This window comes from Anabrus simplex, chromosome X (assembly GCF_040414725.1).
Source record: "Anabrus simplex isolate iqAnaSimp1 chromosome X, ASM4041472v1, whole genome shotgun sequence".
Lineage (NCBI taxonomy): Eukaryota > Metazoa > Arthropoda > Insecta > Orthoptera > Tettigoniidae > Anabrus > Anabrus simplex.
Genome location: NC_090279.1, coordinates 196,210,476 through 196,234,598, shown reverse-complemented (window position 1 = coordinate 196,234,598; position 24,123 = coordinate 196,210,476). Strand labels below are relative to the sequence as shown.

General features: G+C 39.9%; 1 protein-coding gene across 2 annotated transcripts in view; it reads left to right on the top strand.

Moving 5' to 3' along the window:
- PIG-L (phosphatidylinositol glycan anchor biosynthesis class L) overlaps positions 1–23,710 on the top strand; it is a 68,801-nt gene extending 45,091 nt beyond the window's left edge. Inside the window, exons 4-7 of one of the 2 annotated variants that reach the window (XM_067158692.2) lie at positions 5,401–5,500; positions 16,173–16,303; positions 19,030–19,222; positions 23,129–23,710. In XM_067158692.2, the coding sequence (XP_067014793.1) occupies positions 5,401–5,500; positions 16,173–16,303; positions 19,030–19,167 (369 nt within the window). In that variant the 3' untranslated portion in view covers positions 19,168–19,222; positions 23,129–23,710. The remainder of the gene's footprint in view (positions 1–5,400; positions 5,501–16,172; positions 16,304–19,029; positions 19,223–23,128) is intronic. The other variant, XM_067158693.2, reaches the window with a different exon arrangement.
- Positions 23,711–24,123: the final 413 nt, after the last annotated feature.

The following is a 24,123-nucleotide window of genomic DNA, read 5'->3' as shown; positions in this document are numbered from 1 at the left end:
AGAATGATACACAGGCGCGCGTGCAGCTGGCTGACGGAGCGAGAAGGGAGCGCCGGACATACAACACCCTCCCCTCCTAAATACGCCGGTACGGCGTGAAACGGCGGCGGCGCTGGCGGCGACTGCGATGCTGGGGCGGAGCTGCTGTTGTCTCTGTTGTATTGTCCGGAGCTGGAACTGGGCGGAGTGGCGCTGTCTCGTCCTGAAAGGAACCCATTGTTATTAAATGATCTAAAGCGCGTTCAGCAATAGATTTATCAGGTTTAGCAATAGCATCAATAGCTGGACAGTGGCGGTAGCGCAGACGTATCTGATCTTGATGGCGGCAGATACGTTTCTCCGTAGTCTGTATCTCGTATAGACGATGACCCAAAGATCTGCAGATGACTCCAGGTATCCATAGTGGGTTGGATTTGAATGTCCTGGTGTAGACCTTGTCGTTGAGGGAGAACTTCGTTGGTGCGGTCTTATGCTGGGCCGGAAGAGGCTGTAACAGAGAAAGTAAAGTTCTGTGAGGTCGTCCATGGAGCTTCTGTGCAGGAGTGATATGATCAGCGCCGGGTAGAGTTCTGTAGTCGTTTAAGAGTTGGAGCAAGGCTTGGTCTTTAGTTAAGCCTGAAGAGACAGCTTTCTTCATACTTCTTTTAAATGTTTGTACGAAGCGTTCAGCTTCACCATTAGATTGAGGGTGAAAAGGTGGTGCTAGAATATGACGAATGCCATTATGTGTACAAAAGTTCTGAAAAGCAGTAGCTGTAAATTGAGGTCCGTTGTCTGAAATGAGTACTTGCGGTAAACCTTCTGTAGTAAAGATTTTCTGGAGAGCACGAATGGTAGCTTCGGTTGTAGTAGTCGAATGCATATCCACGACATATGGAAAGTTTGACAGTGAATCGATGACTATTAACCACATGGAATTGAGGAAAGGACCTGCGAAATCGATGTGAACTCGTTCCCATGGAGTAGTAGCAGGAGGCCATGAAGCAAGATCAGAAGACGGGGCGTTCTGATTCGTTTGACATTGCTCACAATGACGTATTAGCTTTTCGATGGCGGCATCAATACCGGGCCAGTAGCAGTGTTGACGGGCGAGTTGCTTTGTTCTGGAGATACCCCAATGGCTTTGGTGTAATAATTCGAGAACTTGTTTCTGTAGGCTAAGTGGGATAACCACTCGGAAGATGGTGCCTGCTTCTAGTAATACAACTCCGGCACGAGTCGTGAGACGATGCTGCATACGATGATAAGGTGCCAGGTGGGCAGGAAGTGTGCTCTGAAGAGGCCAACCGTTGCGGATGTAAGTACGTACAGTAGCAAGTGTACTGTCCTTATCCGTAGCTTTAGCTATGCAGGTAGCATCAATAGGAAAACTGGATACAGTATCTTCAAGTTCTATGTCCAACTGAAGACATTCAGATTCTTGAGAATCGAAGGCAGTATCAGGACCAACGGGTAAGCGGGAGAGGGCATCAGCATTACAATGCTGGGATGTGGCTCGATATACAATCTGATAGGAATAATCAGAAAGGAACATGGACCATCTTTGAAGCTTTCTGAGGGAATTCTCTGGGATCTTATTACCAGGATGGAATAAGTGTACGAGAGGCTTATGATCGGTAATGATCAGGAAATGGTTGCCATAGAGATATTCATTGAAACGGCGAATACCAAAGATGATGGCTAAAGCTTCTTTCTCTATCTGTGAGTATCGACGTTGATGGTCATTAAGTGTTTTCGAAGCGAAGGCGATGGGGCGTTCTTGTCCATGACGATCCTTCTGGGAGAGAACAGCACCGACACCGTAGTCTGAAGCGTCAGTAGCTAGCGTGATGATCTTGTTGGGCTGAAAATGAGTGAGTTGTATAGCTTGAATTAAGGCGTTGTTGATTGTTTTCCATGCCTGTTGGCATTGCGGAGTCCACTGAAACTTAACACCTTTTTTACGTAGAGCGTTTAATGGAGCTGCCACTGTAGCGAAGCGTGGAATGAACTTATTATAATAGTTCGCTTTGCCTATGAAGGACTGAAGCTGCTTGAGGTTCTGAGGTGCTGGCATGTTTACTATCGCTGAGACATTCTGTGTACTAGGACGAATTCCATTCTTATCAAGTATATGTCCTAAGTAGTGAACTTGAGGCTGAAAGAAGGTACATTTAGCGAGATTCGCTCGTAGGCCATTGTCTTTCAATTTCTGGAGAAGGAGGCGTAGATTGGTTAGATGTTCCTGATGATCTTTTCCAGTAACAATAATATCATCCAGGTAGTTAGCACAACCGGGAATGGAGGCGGTGAGTTGAGCCAAATAGCGCTGAAAAATAGCCGCTGAGGATGAAACACCGAATGGGAGCCGCTGGAGCTGGAGCAGTCCGAGAGGAGTGTTGAGTGTGAGAAATTTCTTAGATTCTTCGTCTAAAAGTAGCTGGAGATATGCTTCTTTAAGATCAACTCGAGAGAAGAATTGTCCACCAGAGAGACGACGGAATAAGTCTTCTGGACGTGGAATAGGAAAGATATCTGTGTCGAGTTGTGCGTTGACTGTAGATCGAAAATCGCCACAAAGTCGAACATTACCATCAGGTTTCTTGATTACCACAAGTGGAGTAGCCCATTGACTAGAAGTAACTGGTACAACAATTCCAGTTTGTATCCATCTTTCTAATTCTTTCGTGACCTGGTCTTGAAGTGCTAGGGGTACTGGACGAGCTTTAAGGAAGCGAGGCTTAGCTCCGGATTTCAGCTGTATGTGAGCTGTATAGTCTTTGGCTGTTCCGAGCTGAGAGTCGAAGACTTCAGGAAACTGCGCTAGGAGAGCGGTAATATCAGAAGTAGGATGCAATGTAGATACGACGTTAATGTTGTCATGTATCTGGAAACCAAATAAGTTAAATAGATCCATGCCCATAATGTTTGATGCAGTGTAGTTGTTAACTACGAGAAGAGGAATGGCCTTCTGAATTCCTTTATAACTAGCCTGAAGCTTGATTTGACCTTTGATGTCAATTTTCTTCTTGTTAAATGTCACGAGCTGGATGTCAGCTGGAGAGCATGAAGGTGAACCTAAGTCGTGGTAGGTAGTCAGGTTAATAATAGAGACAGGTGATCCAGTATCTAATTGAAAATCGACAGATCGATCAGAGAATGAGAGAGGAATGATGATTTTGTGAGAATCCTTTGTGGGAAGAATAAGATTGATCTGATCAACTTCCATGTCTTGGCGGGGCTGTATATGTTTCCGGCGTGCTGCAGTAGTCTTAGCAGGGCGGAGCGAACTTTGACAGACAGTCTTAATGTGTCCAAGTTTATTACATCGTTCACAAGTAGCTTTGAAAAAACGACAGTCACGACGTTCATGATGCTTGAAACAACCTCGGCAGGAAGGCAGGAGTTTCGAGGTGCTTTTAGAAGTGGGCTTCCGTGGAGCATTACAAGAGGGAACCTGGCGAGAATGCTTGGTGGAGAGCGCCTTATCCGTACGGTTCACTGTAGCAGAGGACTTGCGGGCCTGAGGCGAGACTTGTGCAACTTCGTGTGGAGAAGCTATGGCTGCGGCAGTCTTGGTAGTAAGCTCATAAACCGTAGCAATACGCTGGACGTCTTCTAAAGAAGGGTTACTCTGCTTGACAGCGTCAAAACGTATTTTGTCTTCAGGAGTATGTAAAATTATCATGTCCCGAATGAGAGAATCAGTGTAGGATGAACCACAACCGTCCTTGGAGCAGATGAACTGGCAGGGTTTAGCTAGACCACGCAATTCAGTTATCCATTCAGTATGTGTCTGATGGGGTTGCTTTCTGCTTTGAAAAAACTTATAGCGAGCAGCCACTATGTGAGGAGCTTTGGCATAGTGTTCCGTGAGACGGGCCAAGAGCTGCGTGAAGGGTACCCCAGATAAGTGTTCTTCTGGACTTAATTTACGCAGTAATTCACACGTAGCATTGCCAACCGAACTAAGAAATAGTGCGCGGCGGCGTTGATCATCTGTGACAGAATGGCAGATGAAATGCTGTTGTAAGCGGGCTAAATAAACTGACCATTCTTCCTTAGCTGGATCAAAAGCAGAGAACGGAGGAATAGCTGATGGCTGTGTAGAGACAGAAATAGCTTGAATAGCCTGAATTAATGCGGCCTGTTGTTGCTGCATAAACTGTTGTTGTTGCTGCTGTAAGGCTTGGAAGACCGTAGCGAGTTGTTCCGCAGTAGCCATTGCGAGATGCGTGCAAGAAAGAGTAAGGTAAGCTGTGTGTCAGAACTGGTTGGAGTGTCGTTGTTGTTTAGCACGTCGCCGTAGAGTTGACAACTGGGCCTGTTGAATTGTAGTGTCGTGTTTACCTCGTCGCTATAGAGTTGGCGATTGTGGCAGATGACGTGTAGTTTGTTGCTTGTTTACCTCGTTGCTATAGAGTTGGCAACTGGGGTCGAAGAATTGTAGGTTGCTGTTTTACCTCGTCGCCATAGAGTTGGCGACTGGGGCCGAAGAATTGTAGATGGTTGCGTTTTTTACCTCGTCGCCATAGAGTTGTGTTGTAACCAAGGTTGAAGTTTACAAAACACAACTTTTATTGCTTCACTTTATGATATTTACACAAATAACTGAAATTTATTTTGAAGCAAAAAGGAATATTGAATCTTGAGAAAAGTCTGTCTTTATACAATATGTACAGGTTTACAGTCTTTATATACACTTCTATCTTGAAAAGATAGTCTTTGTGAATTGACACGTTGATAGTCGAGAACTATCTGGCACACTAACATGAATGTCTTTGAGAGTCCTTGTTTGTTGAAGTGCCTGAATTCCTAAAAAGCAAGTTCAATTGATTGAAGAAATTCCACCTAGCGAAACTAAGGGAGCTTGCATAGATTAGGGAATGAAAATGGCTTGTAAAAGAATTACGGAACATAGGCAGTGGAAACAGGTAAGGGAACGGTGACCAGAGGTGAAACCTCGTACTGCCAGAAATTCAGTCCACCTGGTCGAAGCACATTTTCAAGAGGAGTAGCCTCCGTGCTCGACGTAGGGTGTATTCTGGAGCTGGACACCGGGGCAAGTGGGCAAGTGAGCAGGCAGGGAGCTCCTATTTATAGTACACTCGATGGTCAGGCACGCGCACTGAGGGCTGCGCGTCGAAGCTAGCAGAATGATACACAGGCGCGCGTGCAGCTGGCTGACGGAGCGAGAAGGGAGCGCCGGACATACAACACAAACAGTGCTTTTCTTTGGGATAAAAGTCCTGAAATATTAGGCTATAAAATTAAATGTACCTTTTACAATGCTATTAGAAACTAGATGCTGTCGGCTGTTGATTTCTTGTGAGCTTTATGTTTGTGGTCGAAGTCTTTGAACTCATATATTCTCTGATTTTCTTCAGGTTGTATAGCCTGGTACTGATCTGTCTCTTGCAGGTGATAACGTTTGATAAAGCTGGTGTTAGTCGACATCAGAACCATGTTTCTATATTCTATGCAGCAGCATACCTCTGTCTGGAGAAGAAGTTTCCACACTGTGAGTAGAATAATTAGTTTTATCTACTTTGTAAGCTGAGCAGTATAAAAATAAATAAATCTTTGAACATAAGGAGAAAAAGTACTTCAGCAGAGTCCCACTCGTACAAACTCTGATAGTCTGGAAGCTTGGTTAATCCGAGCTAAAACTTTTTTTTTTTTTTTTTTTTTTGCTAGGGGCTTTACGTCGCACCGACACAGATAGGTCTTATGGCGACGATGGGATAGGAAAGGCCTAGGAGTTGGAAGGAAGCGTCCGTGGCCTTAATTAAGGTACAGCCCCAGCATTTGCCTGGTGTGAAAATGGGAAACCACGGAAAACCATCTTCAGGGCTGCCGATAGTGGGATTCGAACCTACTATCTCCCGGATGCAAGCTCACAGCCGCGCGCCTCTACGCGCACGGCCAACTCGCCGGTGAGCTAAAACTAAGTACCAAAGTTGTAATGAAAGAAAAATATGCCTTTCTGAATGGAAATAATTTGAATTTTTGTTATTCATGTATGAAATCATTATGAAACAATATTCCACCAAATACCTTTAAGTACAAAGAAAACCCTTTACAGGTATATTTTTTGCCGGTAACTACATATGCCCTTGAAACCTGTACGATCAACACTAGTGATATTAGCAGACTTCAAACTGCAGAAATGAAGTTCCTGAGGTCAATGCTACAGAAAACAAGAAAAGATCCAGAATGAAGAGCTCCGTCATAATACACAAGTAATGCAGTCACTAAATGAAAATGTAAGAACTTCAAGACTCAAATGTTATGGCCATGTAAAAGGATGGATCAGATGAGAACAGCAAGAAAATGGTTAGAAAAGGAACTGGAAAGCGAAAGATCTAGAGGCAGACCAAGGAAACGTTGGATCAGTCAAGTAAAGCAGGACCTGGAGGGAAGAGGAGTAGAATGGCACCAAGTTGAGAAGGAAGAAATGTACCTGGCTAGGCAAAGATGGAGAGCGCTCTTGTATCACACCCGTGTGATTGGAGATGGTTAAAGGATGATGATGATTGCAACAGTATTTTGAGGCATAAATCAAAGTAAAGTAATGTAACAAAAGAAGTTTTTCATAGTACAGTAGAACCTCATTAATTCGGACTAGTTGAAACTCTATGTTGTTCGAATTAATGAAAGTCTGGATTGAACAAAAATAACTTATGAAATGAGCCTTGGTACATATTTAAACACACTGTTCAGTAAAAGGAACGTGTATAGTACAGTATTTTAAATGTAAGAAATACAAAGGTTATTTAGTATACAAGATATAATGCAGTACAGTATTAGGCCCTACAAAATACAGAATAATTAGTGCTGTACAGAATTAGAACATGGCAATCAAGGCAGGTCTTCATTGAACACACTTGACATGCTCACTGGTTTGAAGACACTGCTGTTTTTTCGTTGTCTTCCTTTGATATTAATATCTTTAATAATTAACTCACACAGATGCCTCAGATCTTTGTGATATGGAGATATGTTTTCATCATTGTTACTTTCATCGTATTTAATGACAATGTTTAGAAGGTCTTTAATTTTACTGAGTTTTGGCTTAGGGTTAATAATATTACCCACTTCATCCTGGTCATATTCATCCGTTTCAGAGCTGTCTGCAGCGACCGCACGTTCAGCGATCTCCTCCTGTGTTAAAATGTGAAAACCTGGATCATCTTCATCTGCTCCTAGCCACAACTCTGTCTTCCAGTGTTGCTGAATTTTCACCACCTTGTTGAGGGTGTTGTAAAAATCCTCTCTTTCCAATCCAGTCGTATCTGGTTCAACCTCTTCATTTATTAACAGTTTCTTCCACGAGTTAATCAAAGTTGAAGGTTTATATCATTGACAGCGGACGTGAAATTGAAAATCATGGAGCTGAAATTGTACTGTAATTGCATTTATTTATTTATTATTATTAAATGGCTGTCTGGATTAAACAAAGTCTGGACGAATGGGGTCTGGATTAATGAGGTTCTACTGTATTTGGTTACACAAGAAGTAATAAAATACATTGCTCGACAATTATCAGCCGCTAGTTATTTCTCTTTACAAAGTCAGTCATTCCTGCTTATTTCCTACATACTAATCTTCATAGTTGTGGTGTGTCCTCGACTTGACGGCATCTAATATAATAGGATATTAATGGTTGAATTGATGCTTTCACGGTTCAGAATGTTTGTTTTTTTGGATTTATGCCATTTGAAATGAGATAATCTGCAGGAATACATTCCATTTCACATAACACCTGTGGATTCAAACCATTTATCATTTTGTAATATTGGTCTTCTGTTCAAGATGAAGTTAATAATAATAATGTTATTTGTTTTACGTCCCACTAACTACTCTTTTATGGTTTTCGGAGACGCCGAGGTGCCGGAATTTAGTCCCGCAGGAGTTCTTTTACGTGCCAGTAAATCTACCGACACAAGGCTGACGTATTTGATCCCCTTCAAATACCACCAGACTGAGCCAGGATCGAACCTGCCAAGTTGGGGTCAGAAGGCCAGCGCCTTAACCGTCTGAGCCACTCAGCCCGGCTCAAGATAAAGAAAAGATGTAAAATTATCTCGTTTCACAGTTCATAAACCTTAATGGCTATTAATTCTGTGTAAAATACTGTTGTAATTCTGTGTAAAATACTGTTGTAAACTGTGAGTTCTTAGAAAGCTTTGGAATGCCCTTTACCAGATGATATATTTATTCTTCCATATACTGTTCATCTTTGTGCATAGACACTTGCACCATCACCAGGCATATTGTTGCACCCTATTAGCCAAATATAAGAGCCATTCAAAAAGAAACAAGCCGAATGTTAAAAAATGAAAACCTGTACCGATATTTCAAAGGTACTGCCCAGCACTGTTGAGACACTTGTCCCACTGTGACACAATGCGGTGAATGGCCGTCTCGTTAAATTCCTGAGGCTGCGTTATGAACCAGTTCTGAACGTAGTGCTTGATGTCGGTGTCTGAGGTAAATCGTTTGCCTCTCAGACCCTTCTTTAGCTGACATTGGATTTTTTTTTGGGTGGCAATGACCCTGCATGCTTCCACTGGAAACTTTGTCGTTTTGACTCGGGTTCGAAGTGATGACACAAAGTCTCGCATCCAGCGACCACTCGTGACAGGAACTCATCCCCTTCCTGTGCTGGTTAATACTGTGACGCACCCATTGGGCACACCTTTAGCGAAATTTCAATCTATTTTTAATGATGGCGTGAACATTTCCGACGCTCCCACCGACCTTTGTGGCAATGTCTGCTATTGTAACTTGCCGGTCTTGCATGATGAGGGTATCCACCTGCTCGCCAATGGCATTGGTAATGCAGTGTGGCGTTCCAGACCGTGCATCATCGGCCAACGGCATCCGTCCTTCTCTGAGTCGCTTGTGCCATTTCTTGACCCTTGCAATGGACATGCAGTGCTCTCCATACATTTGTGCCATTCTTCGATGAATTTTTGTTCCCCTCACTCCTCTTGCTGTCAGGAAATGCTCTACACCCTGTTGCTCTTCTTTTGAAGCCTACATTTCACTCGTTTCAGCACAACTGGATGCAGTGGACGATAAATGCGTGTGCATGCTTGCTTTGTCGTCACGTGGTGTGTACCCGTGTCTCTCCAGCGGTGAGTTTAGGACCTCAGCGCTTTTCTAGGGACCGCATCTTCTTCCGCAGGCAGTTGCATTGTGGTCGTTTCACCGGTTTTCATTTTATAGCCTCCGGCTCATTTCTTTCTAATGGCCCTCATAAATTGGCTTTTCTTGGCGTCAACAGTACTAATCTGCTTGTTCCTCCATATTGCTGGTGTAACGGTGTACCTTGAGCTGTTCTTTTGACTTTGAGAAATAGTCAGGAGGTGTAAGATCCAAAGTATACAGAAGGTGCTGTAAAATCTCTTGATCTTTGAGATGATGCTTTGCTTCGTGTGTTTATCAGCTCATGACCGAACAAGCATTGTTGCGTCTGTTGAGTCCTGTGCAATATTGTGCACTGAGTTTCATTCAATGTTGCTTGTTTCAGAGATTCATTCTGACTGAGCCACTGAAGCTCCAATAGATGGTTGTTGCCAAAGCAGTGACATTTTACTTTTCTTGCTGAAAGTCATCTTTATGCCGTTTCCTTTATCCTTTCCTCAGTGGAAACCCAAGGGACCAGAGTTTCTTTCCGCTGTATACAGGATTCAGGATCATAAAGGTGGTTAAAAATGAACATAAAAAACATAAGTGCTTACCTCTGTTAGATAACCCAGCAGTAGATGCATACGATTTTGTGCAGTAGTAGATGCAGTAGTGACACTAATCACAAACTTATATACACTAGTTCATCAGCACTAACACTAATCTGTCCTTGCTTAAAACCTCCTCACACTGCACAGTACATACACTTATTTAATACACGCTACAGAAATAACACCAATAACAATGTACAGTACTGTCATTTATTTCTTCCAGTAATCCAGAATTGTACACTGGACACAACTATCCCTGGTAACTCGGTTCTCAATTAAAATGTGGGCACGGCAAATAATGTCAAACAACTCAGCGTCATTTTTCGTTAGCGAAATAGACTTAATGTCCTTTATGGGTGATAGAGCATGTTGGTTGGTCTTTGTGTTACACAGACCATCTTCTTCATCGTCTTCGTTCTTGTCTTCATCGCTATCATTTTCTGTTTCCTTTTCTTGGAGGTGATGTGTGACGAACTCTACGATGTTTTTTAACGCCGCCTCTATCTCAACTTCTAGATCAATGGCCACGTAACCTTCTGCACTGACATAACCATAATTACACTGTTTGAGAGTTTAATTGTAGCAGTCATTATCTCGACCATCTTAGATCTGTTTCGAATACACGTACTGAAAAGGGTTAGCAAGGAAATTTACATATTTTTTACGTTATAGTCACAACATTTCCTTCTGTTTCCACATCAGACAGGTTCTGCTAAATACAGGTAAACTTACATGAATATTAACACATTGGAGACGGCCATATTTGAATGTGCTACCCTCCAGAAATCGCAGGATTTTGGTTTTTGAAATTTTTCAATGCTAGGGCAAGCCATGATTATAACAATTTTTGGAATATTTAGAAAGATCACACTTTCTTCTATACAAAAATGAGTTTTAATTATCATAATAGTGCAAGAAATTTTTAATATAAATTTAATGAAATTTACAAACGAAAAAAATCGGTTTACTTAGTGTGTAATTGTTATCCTCATCCTCATTTTCAGAACTCGTCTCTTCCATAAGAACATCCATTATGGATTCATTGTCAAAACTTGAATTAGACATGCTAAATAATCCCAAGAATTATGCAAACAAGCCTGCCTCTCGGACACGCACTCTTCTTGTCCACATGTACCCTATGTACTTTCTCGCCCATTTTACTGCTGAGAGTCAACGATGATGTAGCCCCAGGTAATGTAGGAACGTGGCTGTGTTATCATTGCCTTGAAAGAAGAGTTCCTCCCTTAGCTCATAACTAGCACATTTTATGCTTATAGCAGCATTCAACAGTATCCTAGTGAAGTCACAGCTCGCTTGTTGAAGATTGAACGTGGAACGTAAACAAAGTGTGCACTGCAGCATAGGATCTACTAGACTGTTAGGTCGGATCAGCTGTCAGCCGAGGAGGAGCAGAGAAATAAGGGGAGGAGTTTAGCGGGGAGAGTTTTTTGAGATGCAGAAGTTTTAGCTTTTTCACGTTTGTTAAAGATAATTATTAAAACCTCAAAAAGAATTTTGGACTGCCCCAAAATTAGGGATGGGACAAATGGTTACTTTCCAGTATCATGTTCCTGTGTATCCGTTACTCTGTAGTATTAGGTTGGAATATTAGGATATAAAAGTAACATAATACAAGTTGCAGGTCAACTTTTGGAAGGAACGTTCCTTATACCTGTTGTCTCGTGTAGCCCCTAACCGCACCTCAGTAAGTACTTATAAATAGCAATACTATATCTTCATTTCGCCTTCTTCTCTCCCACTGTGCTTTTCGCCAGCTCGTCGCTCGCATTCTTAACTATTCCTAGAAAAATGTTTGCAATGACCCATTTACATTCCGAGAACAAATACTTCGAAACCTTCATGTATAAAAAGCGCCGTGGCTGCTACGTGCATTCATAGATGTCCAAGGATCTGTAGTTAAACAGACATTAGGACCAGACTTTATAAAATATGTTGATGAACGAATGACATATACACTTCAGATGCCGCCGGAATGGGTGATGAGGAAATAGACCTACCAGGCAAGTGGTAAGCAGAGTTTAATCCAGTACATTTTTTGTTATTTGTTTTTTTACGTTGCACCGACATAGACTGATCTTAAGGTGACGATGGGATACGATAGGACAGGACTAGGACGGATGCAACCATGGCCTTAACTGAGGAACAGTCCCAGCATATGCTGATGTGAAAATCGGAAACCACCGAAAACCATCTTGAGGACTGCCGTCAGTGGGGTTCGAATCTACCAACTCTCGAATATAAGCTAACAGCTACGTAACACAAACCGTGTAGCCAACTCGCTCTGTAAATCCAGTATAAAAGGCTGCAAAATCGTCTTTCATCATTTACAGAAATTAAATATCATAAAAAGAAAGAAAGGTCCCACCTAATCAATACTTATTTATTATCGCATGTATGATGGAATATCACATGTATAATAGGACCGGTTTCGACCTCTTACAAGGTCATCCTCAACTGCATTAGAATCCTATGTTTGCATTTTGTATTATGCCTCATTCCTAAAAGCTTTATGTCATATACTGAAATTTAACAACAGTATATTGATTACACTTTTGCTAAGAGTTCCAATGTTACAATATAGCTAGAATTATAACAAGTTAAATACTCTTATTAAATAATATAATGACCCACTATACACATGTAATTATAATAAAATGGATATTTGTCTTTTCTTCTAATGCATAATGTAAGAATAATTTACCATAGGCTTTTGCCTATTCAGTTAAAACAAGTTCCATTCTTATAAATGTTAGTCATGTATGAGGCGAGCTTTGTTGATATTTGTGAATATTACAGCAGTAAATTAGCAGTAAAATACACCAGTCAAGTGTAATTATATGCTGATGGCTCAATATGTAATATAGTAACAGACATGGAAGTAGCAAGAATGATCGCTGATACAAACAGGTGGGAACAATAACACAAGGGTACTCAGAATGAGGGGATAAAGGCTAATTTAGGAATGAACTCGATGGATGAAGCTGTACACATAAAGCGGCTTCGGTGGTGGGGTCATGTGAGGCGAATGGAGGAGGATAGGTTACCTAAGAGATTAATGGACTCTGTTATGGAGGGTAAGAGAAGTAGAGGTAGACCAAGACGACGATGGTTAGGCTCAGTTTCTAACGATTTAAAGATAAGAGGTATAAAACTAAATGAGGCCAGAACACTAGTTGCAAATTGAGGATTGTGGCGACGTTTAGTAAATTCATTTACAAGTATTATATTACAACAATTCAGTCGGAGAAATGTATTCGCAGCGCGGCAGAAACTTGCGATTTGTCTACCGGCTGGAAACTAATCATGTACTAGCTGATGATAGCCATTAAGGGCCGAAACCGGTACTAGTGTAATCTATCTACAATAAATCATGTATTGATTGGTGGAAAAATACATTTCTTGTCTATACATTGAATCTATCAATGTACTAGTGTAATCTATCTACTATAAATCGTGTATTGATTGGTGAAAAAATACATTTCTTGTCTATACATTGAATCTATCAATACGGAAAATGAAATTCTTAAACAATAATCGTGAGGACATAGTCGTGGCCACAGTCAAACGCTGTTAAAATAATACAACAACGTCGTACGTATAGTTTCTGCCGCGCTGCAAATACATTTCTCCGACTGAATTGTCGTAATATAATACTTGTAAATGTATTAACCGAGTGAAGCTATAATTGGAAGTAAGATTTGAAGTGTCCAGTATTTTACTGACTAGTATACGACATTGTGAACTTCACGAATTTCACGTAATTCTGATCTGTGATAATAATCTAAGTCATTGCGTGTGGTGAACTGAAACCCTAATTTAAGACTATTTCAATCAATCTCTTATGATAGTATAACAGTGAACAGTATAAGACATTATTGCACTCGACATTCGTCCCATAACAGGGCTTGAAGTAACAATTTTGTGTGCACTTTCTCAATCTTTCGATCACCACTGTGAGAAACCCAGTGACCATTAAGGACTTTTTATGATAATATTAAGTAGTACAGACTAGTGTGGTGTAAATCCAGCCATAAAATCGCGTTAATGTGTGAATAATATTATTTCAGAGACTGTGGTAGAGACTGTTATAAATCACATTTTTCAAGTGCTTATGGACTATGTTCATTACTTTACAGTCAAATATCAGACATAATTAGTGACAATTATGAACTGTGTTAAATCTCAAACCCATGAACTGTGTATATAAAAACTGTGTTTTCCGTAGCATGGACTGTGAATGCTAATTCAACACCGTAAAATTAATATAAGAATGGAACTGTGCATTACAACTTATGTCGGTGTGTAGTATTAATATCCGTGATATTTGTGAATTCAATAGTGCCAATTGAACTTTCCGTGTTCCGACATTACCTCCAAGAACAACGGAAATCTTGGCAAAGTGCTACGAGATCCTGCTACATCGAACGTCGCTTCCAACAAGGGATTTGCGTGGTTTCTTCAGTTAGGGTACCCATCGAGGGACGTCTACGAGGGAGAAGACGTGGTATCTTCACTGAACGCCGCCGGTGCTGAGTTCGAGCCTTAGCCGCACTCTGTGGAATGTTGCAGACACCAAGTCGCCGTACAGCACAACTCCGACACTTGTATGCAGATCTTCTCGTATTCTGAGTGAGTAATCACAACTGACTGACTTTTTACAAAGCACTTAGTTCATTACAGTGCTCTAACAAGTGCTTCGTGTGAATATCAACTCGTAACCTATCGTCATTTAAAAGAAATTCATATTTTGCTTTTAAACTATAAAGTTCTTTTCAAAGTCATTAATTCATTGAATTCACTTTACCTAGATGAACTTTAGGATTTACAAGTGCTCTATTAATTTTATTTTTCAATTCAAACGAACTGTAGAGACATACAGCAAGTGATCAAATATTTTATTTATCAAATTTTTCATGACAGTGTGTGTTCATTTTATGCTCTAAAAATTAGAAAGACTGTAGGTCAGCACCATAAGTGATGAACTGGATAATATTCAAGGTGCTATTTTGTGTTTGCATTTAAATTAGATGAACTGTAAGTTGTACATGATCTATGAAAGAGTAATAATTATTTTGGACATCCTCAAGCAAATAGGCGTCACAGAAGATCGTGACATAAATCTTTTATTTTGCACTTTTTGGCAAATATTAGCTAGAAATTTGAGTTTGCAATTCCAATTGCAAGGTGATATTTCTGTGGATATTGTTAATAATGCAGCCAGTCCCTACTATGAATGGTGTGAAAATGTTGCTCATAGGGTCGGTTGGTGCACGCATTTCAGTGGGCTTGGCAGACTAATGTACAATAGCAACTTATGGCTCAGTGAGGAAAGCAACGGGAGGAAGATCACAAGAACTAGCTGGATTGAGAAGAAAACTAATGAAGCAGACTAATGAAGAGAAATAAATACCCAGAGACATTTAATAACAACGATAAAAAGGAGAAAAGCGTCAGTTTTCGGTCACATTCTCTGGCATAATAACTTCATAAAGAACTTGTTCGAAGGCAAGGTGATGGGAAAGAAAGGCAGAGGGAAACCACGGAAGAAGATCATTGAAGAGGTAGTTGAGATGATGGGATGCCAAGGTTAAGGAGAGATGAAAAGGATCGCAAAGAGAAGAGATCAATGGTTGCAGTGACAAGGGGAAGCCTTTAGATAATGGTGATGATGATGATGCCTCTTCAGTGACACCTAGGCCATCTATGACAGCTAATGGTGAACCTGTTGAGGATCCAGCCAGCCTTCGGGCTGAATACCCAACATACATACAATTTAATAAACTCTGTCAAAAAGATTTACCATCTATTATTCGCCCTGCGATACTGTCCGTCTCTGTACCTGCTCCAAAATCAACCGAACACTGCCTGAGATCCTTCCCATGCTCTAGCCCCACAATCATTTTCCGGTACAGTATGTATGTATGTATGTATGTATGTAATTGGATGTAGGAGTATTCTGGAGAGTTTCAACAACTACTATGGCCACGTCATTCGTCCAATATGAATCGCAGACAGAATGCCATGAACAGGTGTTGCCCTTTGCCAGGCTAGAGAAGAGCCTACTTGATACTAGAACCCTGTCTCATGACTTTTGGCATGTCAGTGTAGATGTTAAATTGGGGATTGTCCCCATGCAAATTTTACAACAGTATATTACATGTTATTGTAATTTGTTGGAGACAGAACGTTTGAAAAACAGCATTGTTTTTTGTTCACTTATTTATCCTGATATGCATATTATTTGTCTTTCTTTATAGAAGGCGATATATGCGAGGATTTTTGCAGGGTTGTTGGTTGGATAAAACCATTGTTCTGTTTGTTATTGTTTTTCCCTCCTTCCATACATAATTAAGTAAATGTTTTCCTCTGTAACATGTTAACAGTGACATCTCACTAGTGGAACTCACGATTTATGTATTGTGTCAGATTGCAGGGCGTACGTCCTGGAGTCAATCAATATCCTCCGAAAGTATTCTGGTCTTATGGATGTACCTATCAGCTTCCTCCTCTCGTCCTACTGGTACATCCTCTCTCTCCGAGAGCGAGATACTATCTTGGTGAGTTGTTTAAGTAGTTTTAACTTAATTTATGAATATGGTTGGGAGACTTAAAAATACAATGAGGATGAATAGTTAGTTATAATTGAAAAAGGGAATAGCAGTGATTGTCAATTTCGGCCTTGTTTTGATATAAGTGAAAGGCAAAAGCCAGAATTTCAGACTCCTTCGATGTTATTTTGTAATGTACATATTTTCATGTATGAATGGGGCAGTTGACTTATTTCTTGTGTTCTCTTACTCTGATCTGTGTGTAATATTTCCCCCACCAACTATTCAGTACATACCACGTTTAATGTGGATTAAATCTACATGAATTGTAGACTTATCAGGCACATGTTTCACCCTTTTTTGGGCATCTTCAGCCTCTTAGTCAACCTTAAGATCAACCATATTTAACCATATTTAGTATGAAATATGGACGTTAATGTTACAGAGTAATAACCTCTTAAAATTAACATGCCACAATAAGGAAGTCCGTGAGGATTGGCAAAAAGGAATAATCACCCCAATTTTCAAGAAAGGCGGTTAGAAAGTTTTGAAGAACTACAGGGGAATTACTCTTCCCATGTTGCTAAGATAATGGAGAGGATACTGGAAAGTAGAATAAGGTTGAGGGTTGAGAATCAGATCAGTTTGGTTTCAGAAGTGGAAGGTCAACAATAGAGCCCATTTTCATTATGAGACAACTAATGGAAAAGCAATGGGAGTTCGGGAGTGATATGGTGATGACATTCATTGACATTGAAAAGGCACATGACACTGTCCTCAGGACTAAAGTTTAGGACAGTCTGGTGCAAAAAGGAATTGGACAGCGATTAATAAATATGATCATGGCAATGTGCAAGGAATGTTTTAGTTACGTGCAAACACAAGTTGGCCGGGCAAGTTGGTTCAAAATCACTAGTGGGCTGAGACAGGGAAGTGTTCTATCACCAATCCTGTTTACAATAGTAATGGATGACATCATGAGAACAGCAAAAGCAGCACATGGAGGAAGAGAAATGAACATGTTGTTATTTGCAGATGATCTTGTAATTTGGGGAGTAGACGACAGGAAGGTTCAAGAACAGTTGGATGTGGTGAATTGGAAGATCGAAGAATGCAGATTGAAAATAAGTGTAGAAAAGAGTAAAACTCTTGTTATGACTAGAGGGGAGAGAGAACGGAAAGGTCAGATTAGACTTGCAGACAAGCCCCGGGAAGTAGTGGAAACGTTCAAATACCTGGGAAGTGAATTAATGGAGAATGCTCGACTGGATGCTGGGATTAGTAAGAGGATTCATGCTGGAAGTTGTTTCTATCATAGTGTAAGAAACATGTTATGGGGCAAAGATGTGCCAATGGAAGCAAGGAAACTATGTACCCATTACAACTTACGCAGTAGAAAGTTGGACAATGACAAAGAAAGATGAGAGTCGAGTACAGGCAGCCGAAATGAAGTTCTTGAGGAGTATGATACAGAAGAGTAGAAGAGACAAAATAAGGAATGAGAAAATCTGGGAAGAAATTGGAGTGGAAAAAATTAATTATAGAATAGAGAAGATGGTTTGGGCACATAAAGCGAATGTGAGTGATGAAAGAATGCCAAGAAAGGTGATGGAAATGCAAATGCAAGGAAGGAGAGGCCGCAGACGACCACAATTGAGATGGAGGGACAACGTCCAATGCAGTATTAGAGAAAGAAACCAGGACTGGGACATAATGTTGGAGGAGGAGTGGTGGAAAGAAGAAAGTGAAGAGGAACCATATTTGCCTCTACCCGGCTACAGCTGGATAAAGGGAAACGATGATGATGATGATGATGATGAATATTTTTAAAAATGTGAATAATACACAAATGTAAGTGACATAAATGAATGGTATTTTAACACAAATTAAAACTTGTCAGTCCTATTCTATCTAATTTTTTTAAAATGTCCAAAACTAAAATGGTTCTTCTTCATCCAACATGAGGATCATTAGGATGACAGTGGTCTCAGGTAAAGAATATGGGGACTCATTTGACCCACATATATCATTTACTTAATCTTGACAGAACTAATTTGGGCTGTGTTGTCAATCACGAATGGAGACTTAAAACCAATTGTTTTTGTAGGCTGGATAAGATTGTTTAAAACCACATTAAATCTTGTTGTTATTGAAAATATAAACTTCTTGGTTTCCTGTTAAATGTGTTGACAATGAATGTGAAGAATACATTCTTAGATTGTTTCTTAGTTTTGGGCTGCTTCTTAATTGTGAAGGAACGTCCTAAACACTTAAAGCGTAAAGAATAACACTTGCAGACCAAATTGCTCTCAATCCAATGTTTATTTACATATTTTATGCCCTCATTGCAGCACTTAAATCAAACCATATACATCTAATTTTTCAAAGAATTAACTGGGAATTTAGCTTTCATCATTCTCCTGTTCTCCCAAAACCTTTCCAATCTGGCTGTCCTTTCTTCATCAGATATGACATATTATTTTCATAGCAAAGATTTTAGTTTGAGTCTTATATGTTTGTTCTTCAGAATCCTTTTCTCTTCTCTATTTGCAGTTTTTGCAATGAGTGAGAAACAAGATGTTAACTTACTAGACTGTTCCATAGGCGTAAAGAGTATTTAATTCCACTTCATCCTTTTGGAAATTTTGGCCATTTTACATGAATTGATGATTTCCATCTGGTTGTTAATCCATCTTCCATTTGTGTCTTTGTGTCACCTTGCCATATATTGACAGGCGGCTATGAAGGCCCATCGCTCGCAGTACGTGTGGTTTCGCAAGCTGTACATGCTAATGTCGCGGTACACCATAATAAACACACTCAAGGAGATTGAGATTGTGGACCTGGAGCTGGATTTGGTGCTAGATGACTAAGTGCTCTATCCAGAGCAGCCCCTTCTCGGTTCCGCTCCCGGCTGCTTGCTGCCAGGTGAGTACTGTCATCATCCTCCAACTCCAGCTTCCCAGTTGAAGTATACTAGCACTTGCCACTTCTTCCTATCTTTATGCATTTTAGTTCTGTGATACCTTCCTATGTGAATCCCTTTTCGTCTACCTCCAATTTCGCTAATGGTATCGAATGTTTCCTTGGTCGTTTTCCTTCCTCTTTCAGGGTGAATATTTTCTTGTGGTTCTCTCATTGTCCATTTTCATTGCATGTCTGTACAACTGAAGTCTACACTTCTTTATGACACTGGCAATAGGAACCTTCCTGTTCACTTCATTTCTGATCGTGGTCTTTTGATTCTTAGTTCTGTTGCTGGAATTCTGCTAAGATCTTCGTTTAGTAGAAAAATGCAGGATGCGTAAATTATTCAAGGAATTCAGATATTTAAACATTATTTACAATTCATTTACATTTAAAAGATACATCAAATAAAATATAAACATAATTGGTTCAACTCATTTGCGGTTATCGTCATTTGGCGTAAAATTCTGGTGTGAAATTTTTTGTGAAAAGTCAGAAAGTTGGACATGTGGGTTTGAAGTACCGACACTGGAAAATATTCTTCCTGTTGTGAGCTGAAGTGAAATGAACTAAAAAAAGCACAATTTATGCAAGTACGTGATGATGACATACCGGGGGAAAAAACCGGAAAACTGTCCAATAGAGAAGGGCCGAGCATCGAAGGAGGGACCTTGCTATATTTCTCCAAACCGATCATATCCTACATCCACCCTTTTTCTTGAATTCCAACACAGAAATTGTATTTTAGGCATTGTTTTTCATTTTAGAACAACGTAAGGTGGAAGCTTTCTGCCATCAGCTGTTACAGCAAGCATTGCAGTACATCGTTATTTTTCACTTCCGTTAATGCGTACGATAACACTCGATGTCCCTTTCTTATCAATTGTTTTAACTTTTTTCGATATGGAAACTGATTGGCGTCTGTCCTGAGGTTCCTATCGAGAGATCAAATATTCCTTTACTTTAAGCTTCTCAATCACAAAGCAATGAAAATCAGTTACTTTTTGGTTGAAATAATTTGGACCGAGCTTGATAGCTGCAGTCGCTTAAGTGCGGCCAGTATCCAGTATTCGGGAGATAGTAGGTTTGAACCCCACTGTCGGCAGCCCTGAAAATGGTTTTCCGTGGTTTCCCATTTTCACACCAGGCAAATGCTGGGGCTGTACCTTAATTAAGGCCACGGCCGCTTCCTTCCCACTCCTAGCCCTTTCCTGTCCCATCGTCGCCATAAGACCTATCTGTCTCGGTACAACGTAAAGCAACTAGCAAAAAAAAAAGAAATAATTTGGCATATTTTGGCATAACATTGATCTTCGTTGAAGAGAACCTCCATCTCTCCTCATAAAATTAATCATCCAGCCGCAGCCAACCTTCAAATCCGAGACACTGATTCCATGTGCAGCAGCTATTTCTCATCCTTTAAAATCCAGCATTTTGTGAGACATGGCATATCCAACATTGCGTAACTAAATTATATATTTAAGGAGATCCTCCTCTACTTTCGGAAACTTGCCGCCTTTTGGTCCGTGAAATGCTTTGCGAGACTGTTGGTCGCTTGAAGTGCACTTCTCTGTTACTGCGGTAGCACAAGTTTTATTTGGACACTGAATATTTGCGGCCCACTGCCCTGTTCCCTCTGCATAACTGATCGCCGCAAGTTTATATGGTACAGTATCACTCGAATTCTTGCTCACTGTGGACTCATAAACAATTTTGAGGTCACAGAAGACGCATGTCCCATACCCGAAACACTCGTAAAATATGTTTGTACCAGACTGGAATAGAGCGCTGATTCACTGAATTAGTGCGGCGGTATTTCCTATCGACTGATAACAGCACCTTGCTCAGTATTTGTAATGCCCGATTTTGCAATAGGAAGGCTGCTACTTGAGTAGTTGACATCTTTATTTCGAAACGCATCCGAAGCTGAGTGATGGATGTTCGAAGAAGTGGGTGCATCAAATACGTGAACATTTCTTTTTCTCTGCTTTGGACCCAAAAATATTGGGATGCGTGAATTGTGCAAGGGCGTTAATTATGCGAGAAAATAACGGTAGGTGTGATACGTACTTATTCTTGCTTTCTGGGGTACACTACAGGACGATTGGATATGCTCTTCTCCGGTGCACAGTGTTTTTACTATAGATTAACTCATGCTTGTTTGCTGTGTGCAGATTGAGGTCAGTAGTAGGAAAGTAAACCATACAATGGTAATTTGTTTGTTAAGAGGGAACCCACCATTAGTTTTTGTACAAGATTATTTTTTAATTTATTTTTATTTTGTTATTTTTTAAATATAAATGTCTGCATTTTCAGGGTGCTGGCTAGAGGAATTCATGCCATTCTGGGGATACCATGTATTTAAATATGGCAGAAGAAGGATAAATTGACCAATGGAATCATTTTCTCCTCTTGAATTTGTCCTGTGTTCCTAGTCTTCTGCTACCAGTATTCTTCTTCACTTTTTGTGTCTTCCCTTTCCCTGTGTTTATGCAGCTTTCTTCTTATCCTACTCTTCCCACATTTAAGACTAAAAGTCTCTCAGGATGGCCTTTCAGTGATAGATAAAGCCTGTCCTCCTGGTGAAGCTGGGAAACAGAGATGAGCTTATCAGAGAATGAGAAGAAAGATTGGCACCAATGAGGAAAGAGCCCACCTGTTTGAAGACTCTTTGTCCTTGTCTCATCTTCCTAGACTGACCTATCATTGGGCCGATTGCAGACACGATGATTAGTTTTAAGCCTTAGACAATGTCTAAGTTGATAACGATCTTCCAATGCATAAATAATGTTCAGCCGGTGTTTAGCTAGATGTCGTTTAAAGTGTCAATATTGGTTTGAAAATGGAAATAGAAGTATCTTCCATGCAACTCTTTGCTTGTTGCAACCAATTAATTTCGTCGTGTGCATGTCAGCTATCGTCTTCCTACACCTTACTCAAATGTGGCTAAGCTTGAGCATGACTTGCCCACAGTTAAGAATGTCGCTTTCAGTGGAAATAAAATCTCGTAATATTATCGACACACCACGGTATGAGGAAATGTACCTTTGATTATAGTGTAAACGAAATAGCTCCTAGGAAAGGAAGATGAAACTATATTAGTGTGTAACCGAACTAGTTGTGCGGGCCTTATAGATGTAGCTTGCATTCTAGAGATCATACATTCGAAACTCATGATCGACAGTACTGAAGATTGTTTTCCGAATTTTTCCCATTTTTACATCAGGCAAATACTGGGGCTGTTATTATGGCCATGGCTTTTCCTTTCCAGTTCCTTGCCTTTTCCTATCTCATAATTTATGAAAATTTACCTGAATTAGCACGACAGTTATCAGCAAAAAGAAACTCGCACACACACAACCTACTTTATAGTGTCACTATTATGTGTACTTACTTGGCAGTAAATGTAATAATTGAATCCCTCGTGACATCCCTGTGACGATCGAGACAATTTATTGTGATATGGATGTAGTTGAAGTGACCTATAATTTCAGGGAAATTATCCCACATAAAATACAATATATCGGTTGCCAAGAACTGTAGTCTAGTTGACAGTTACTGGAGTGTCCCTTATGTCACACGTTTCATGCTACATAATCTTTAATTGTGATTGAAGTTAAACAGTGTTCTCGTCAGTGTTTAAACATGGCCGGTTAAACATCTGTTTTAGACAGCGTCTAAGTTATAAATAACGTATCTGCAATGCAGCAGCCATACTTAGACGTTGTTTTAACTGTAAACATCGTCTAAATAACGTTACTGCAATCGGCTCATTATGTTTTATCATACCGTATTGCATGTTCGTTTCCCTATTTGTATCCTGTTTATTTCATATTCTGAAGTATAAAATTGAGATTTGTATTCCAGGGATTGGCAGCGGAAAGGTAGCTACGTAGATCCTTCCAGAGGGTCTGATAGTAAAGACACTAGGTTGCCATTGTAAGTAAGATAAGCCTGTGAAACTCTCTGTTTTGTATTTTCAATATTTCAGATGTATGGATACCAGTGTATTTTGAATATCTTACAGTGTAAGCAAACTCTGTGTTTTGATACTCAAACCTTGTGATTCTTTCATGTTTCTAAAAAGAAAGAAAGAAAGAAAGAAAGAAAGGACAAACCTCTAATGCTCTTCTGTCCATTTTTTATTCCATTTCTGTAAGATAACCTAGGTTCTGTCCCCTCCTGCAAACTTTGTTAGGCAGCGATTGATTTAGTGCAATTTATTTGTTCGAGTGTTTATAATAATAATAATAATAATAATAATAATAATAATAATAATAATAATAATAATAATAATAATAGATTTCTGTTGCAATTTTGTGAACGTTGTTTGCTACTTTGAATAATTGTTTTTAAAGTGAGGATTGTTTTTGTGATTACTTTTGTAGACGATTGTAGAAATCAGGTGTTGCATTCTGTTAATTAATTAATTATTTTGGAGCTACTGTTTATGTTTCTCAAAGTGTTCTCTAACAATGTTGAGTTTATGAAAAAATATTTTTTAAATAGATATTTAAGAATTATTTGAATTTTTGTAAATATGTATTTGAATCTTGGAAGGAAAATGCAGATGGATCCTGAAAAAGTAATTTATCTTTTGAAGAACTGTTGGTAATTGTGTGGCATGGATGACCTCCTTGTTGAATTGTTTTTTGTTTTTGTTTTTTTTTGTTTTGTTTTTTTTTTGTCTTTTTTTTTTAATGAAGGGAATGAGTGAGATTTTGAAAGGAAATACACTTATCTCTTCGCTTAAGTGCTGCCAGTATCCAGTATTTGGGAGATAATGGGTTTGAAGCCCACTGTCTGCAGCCCTGAAGATGGTTTTCCGTGGTTTCCCATTTTCACACCAGTCCTAGCCCTTT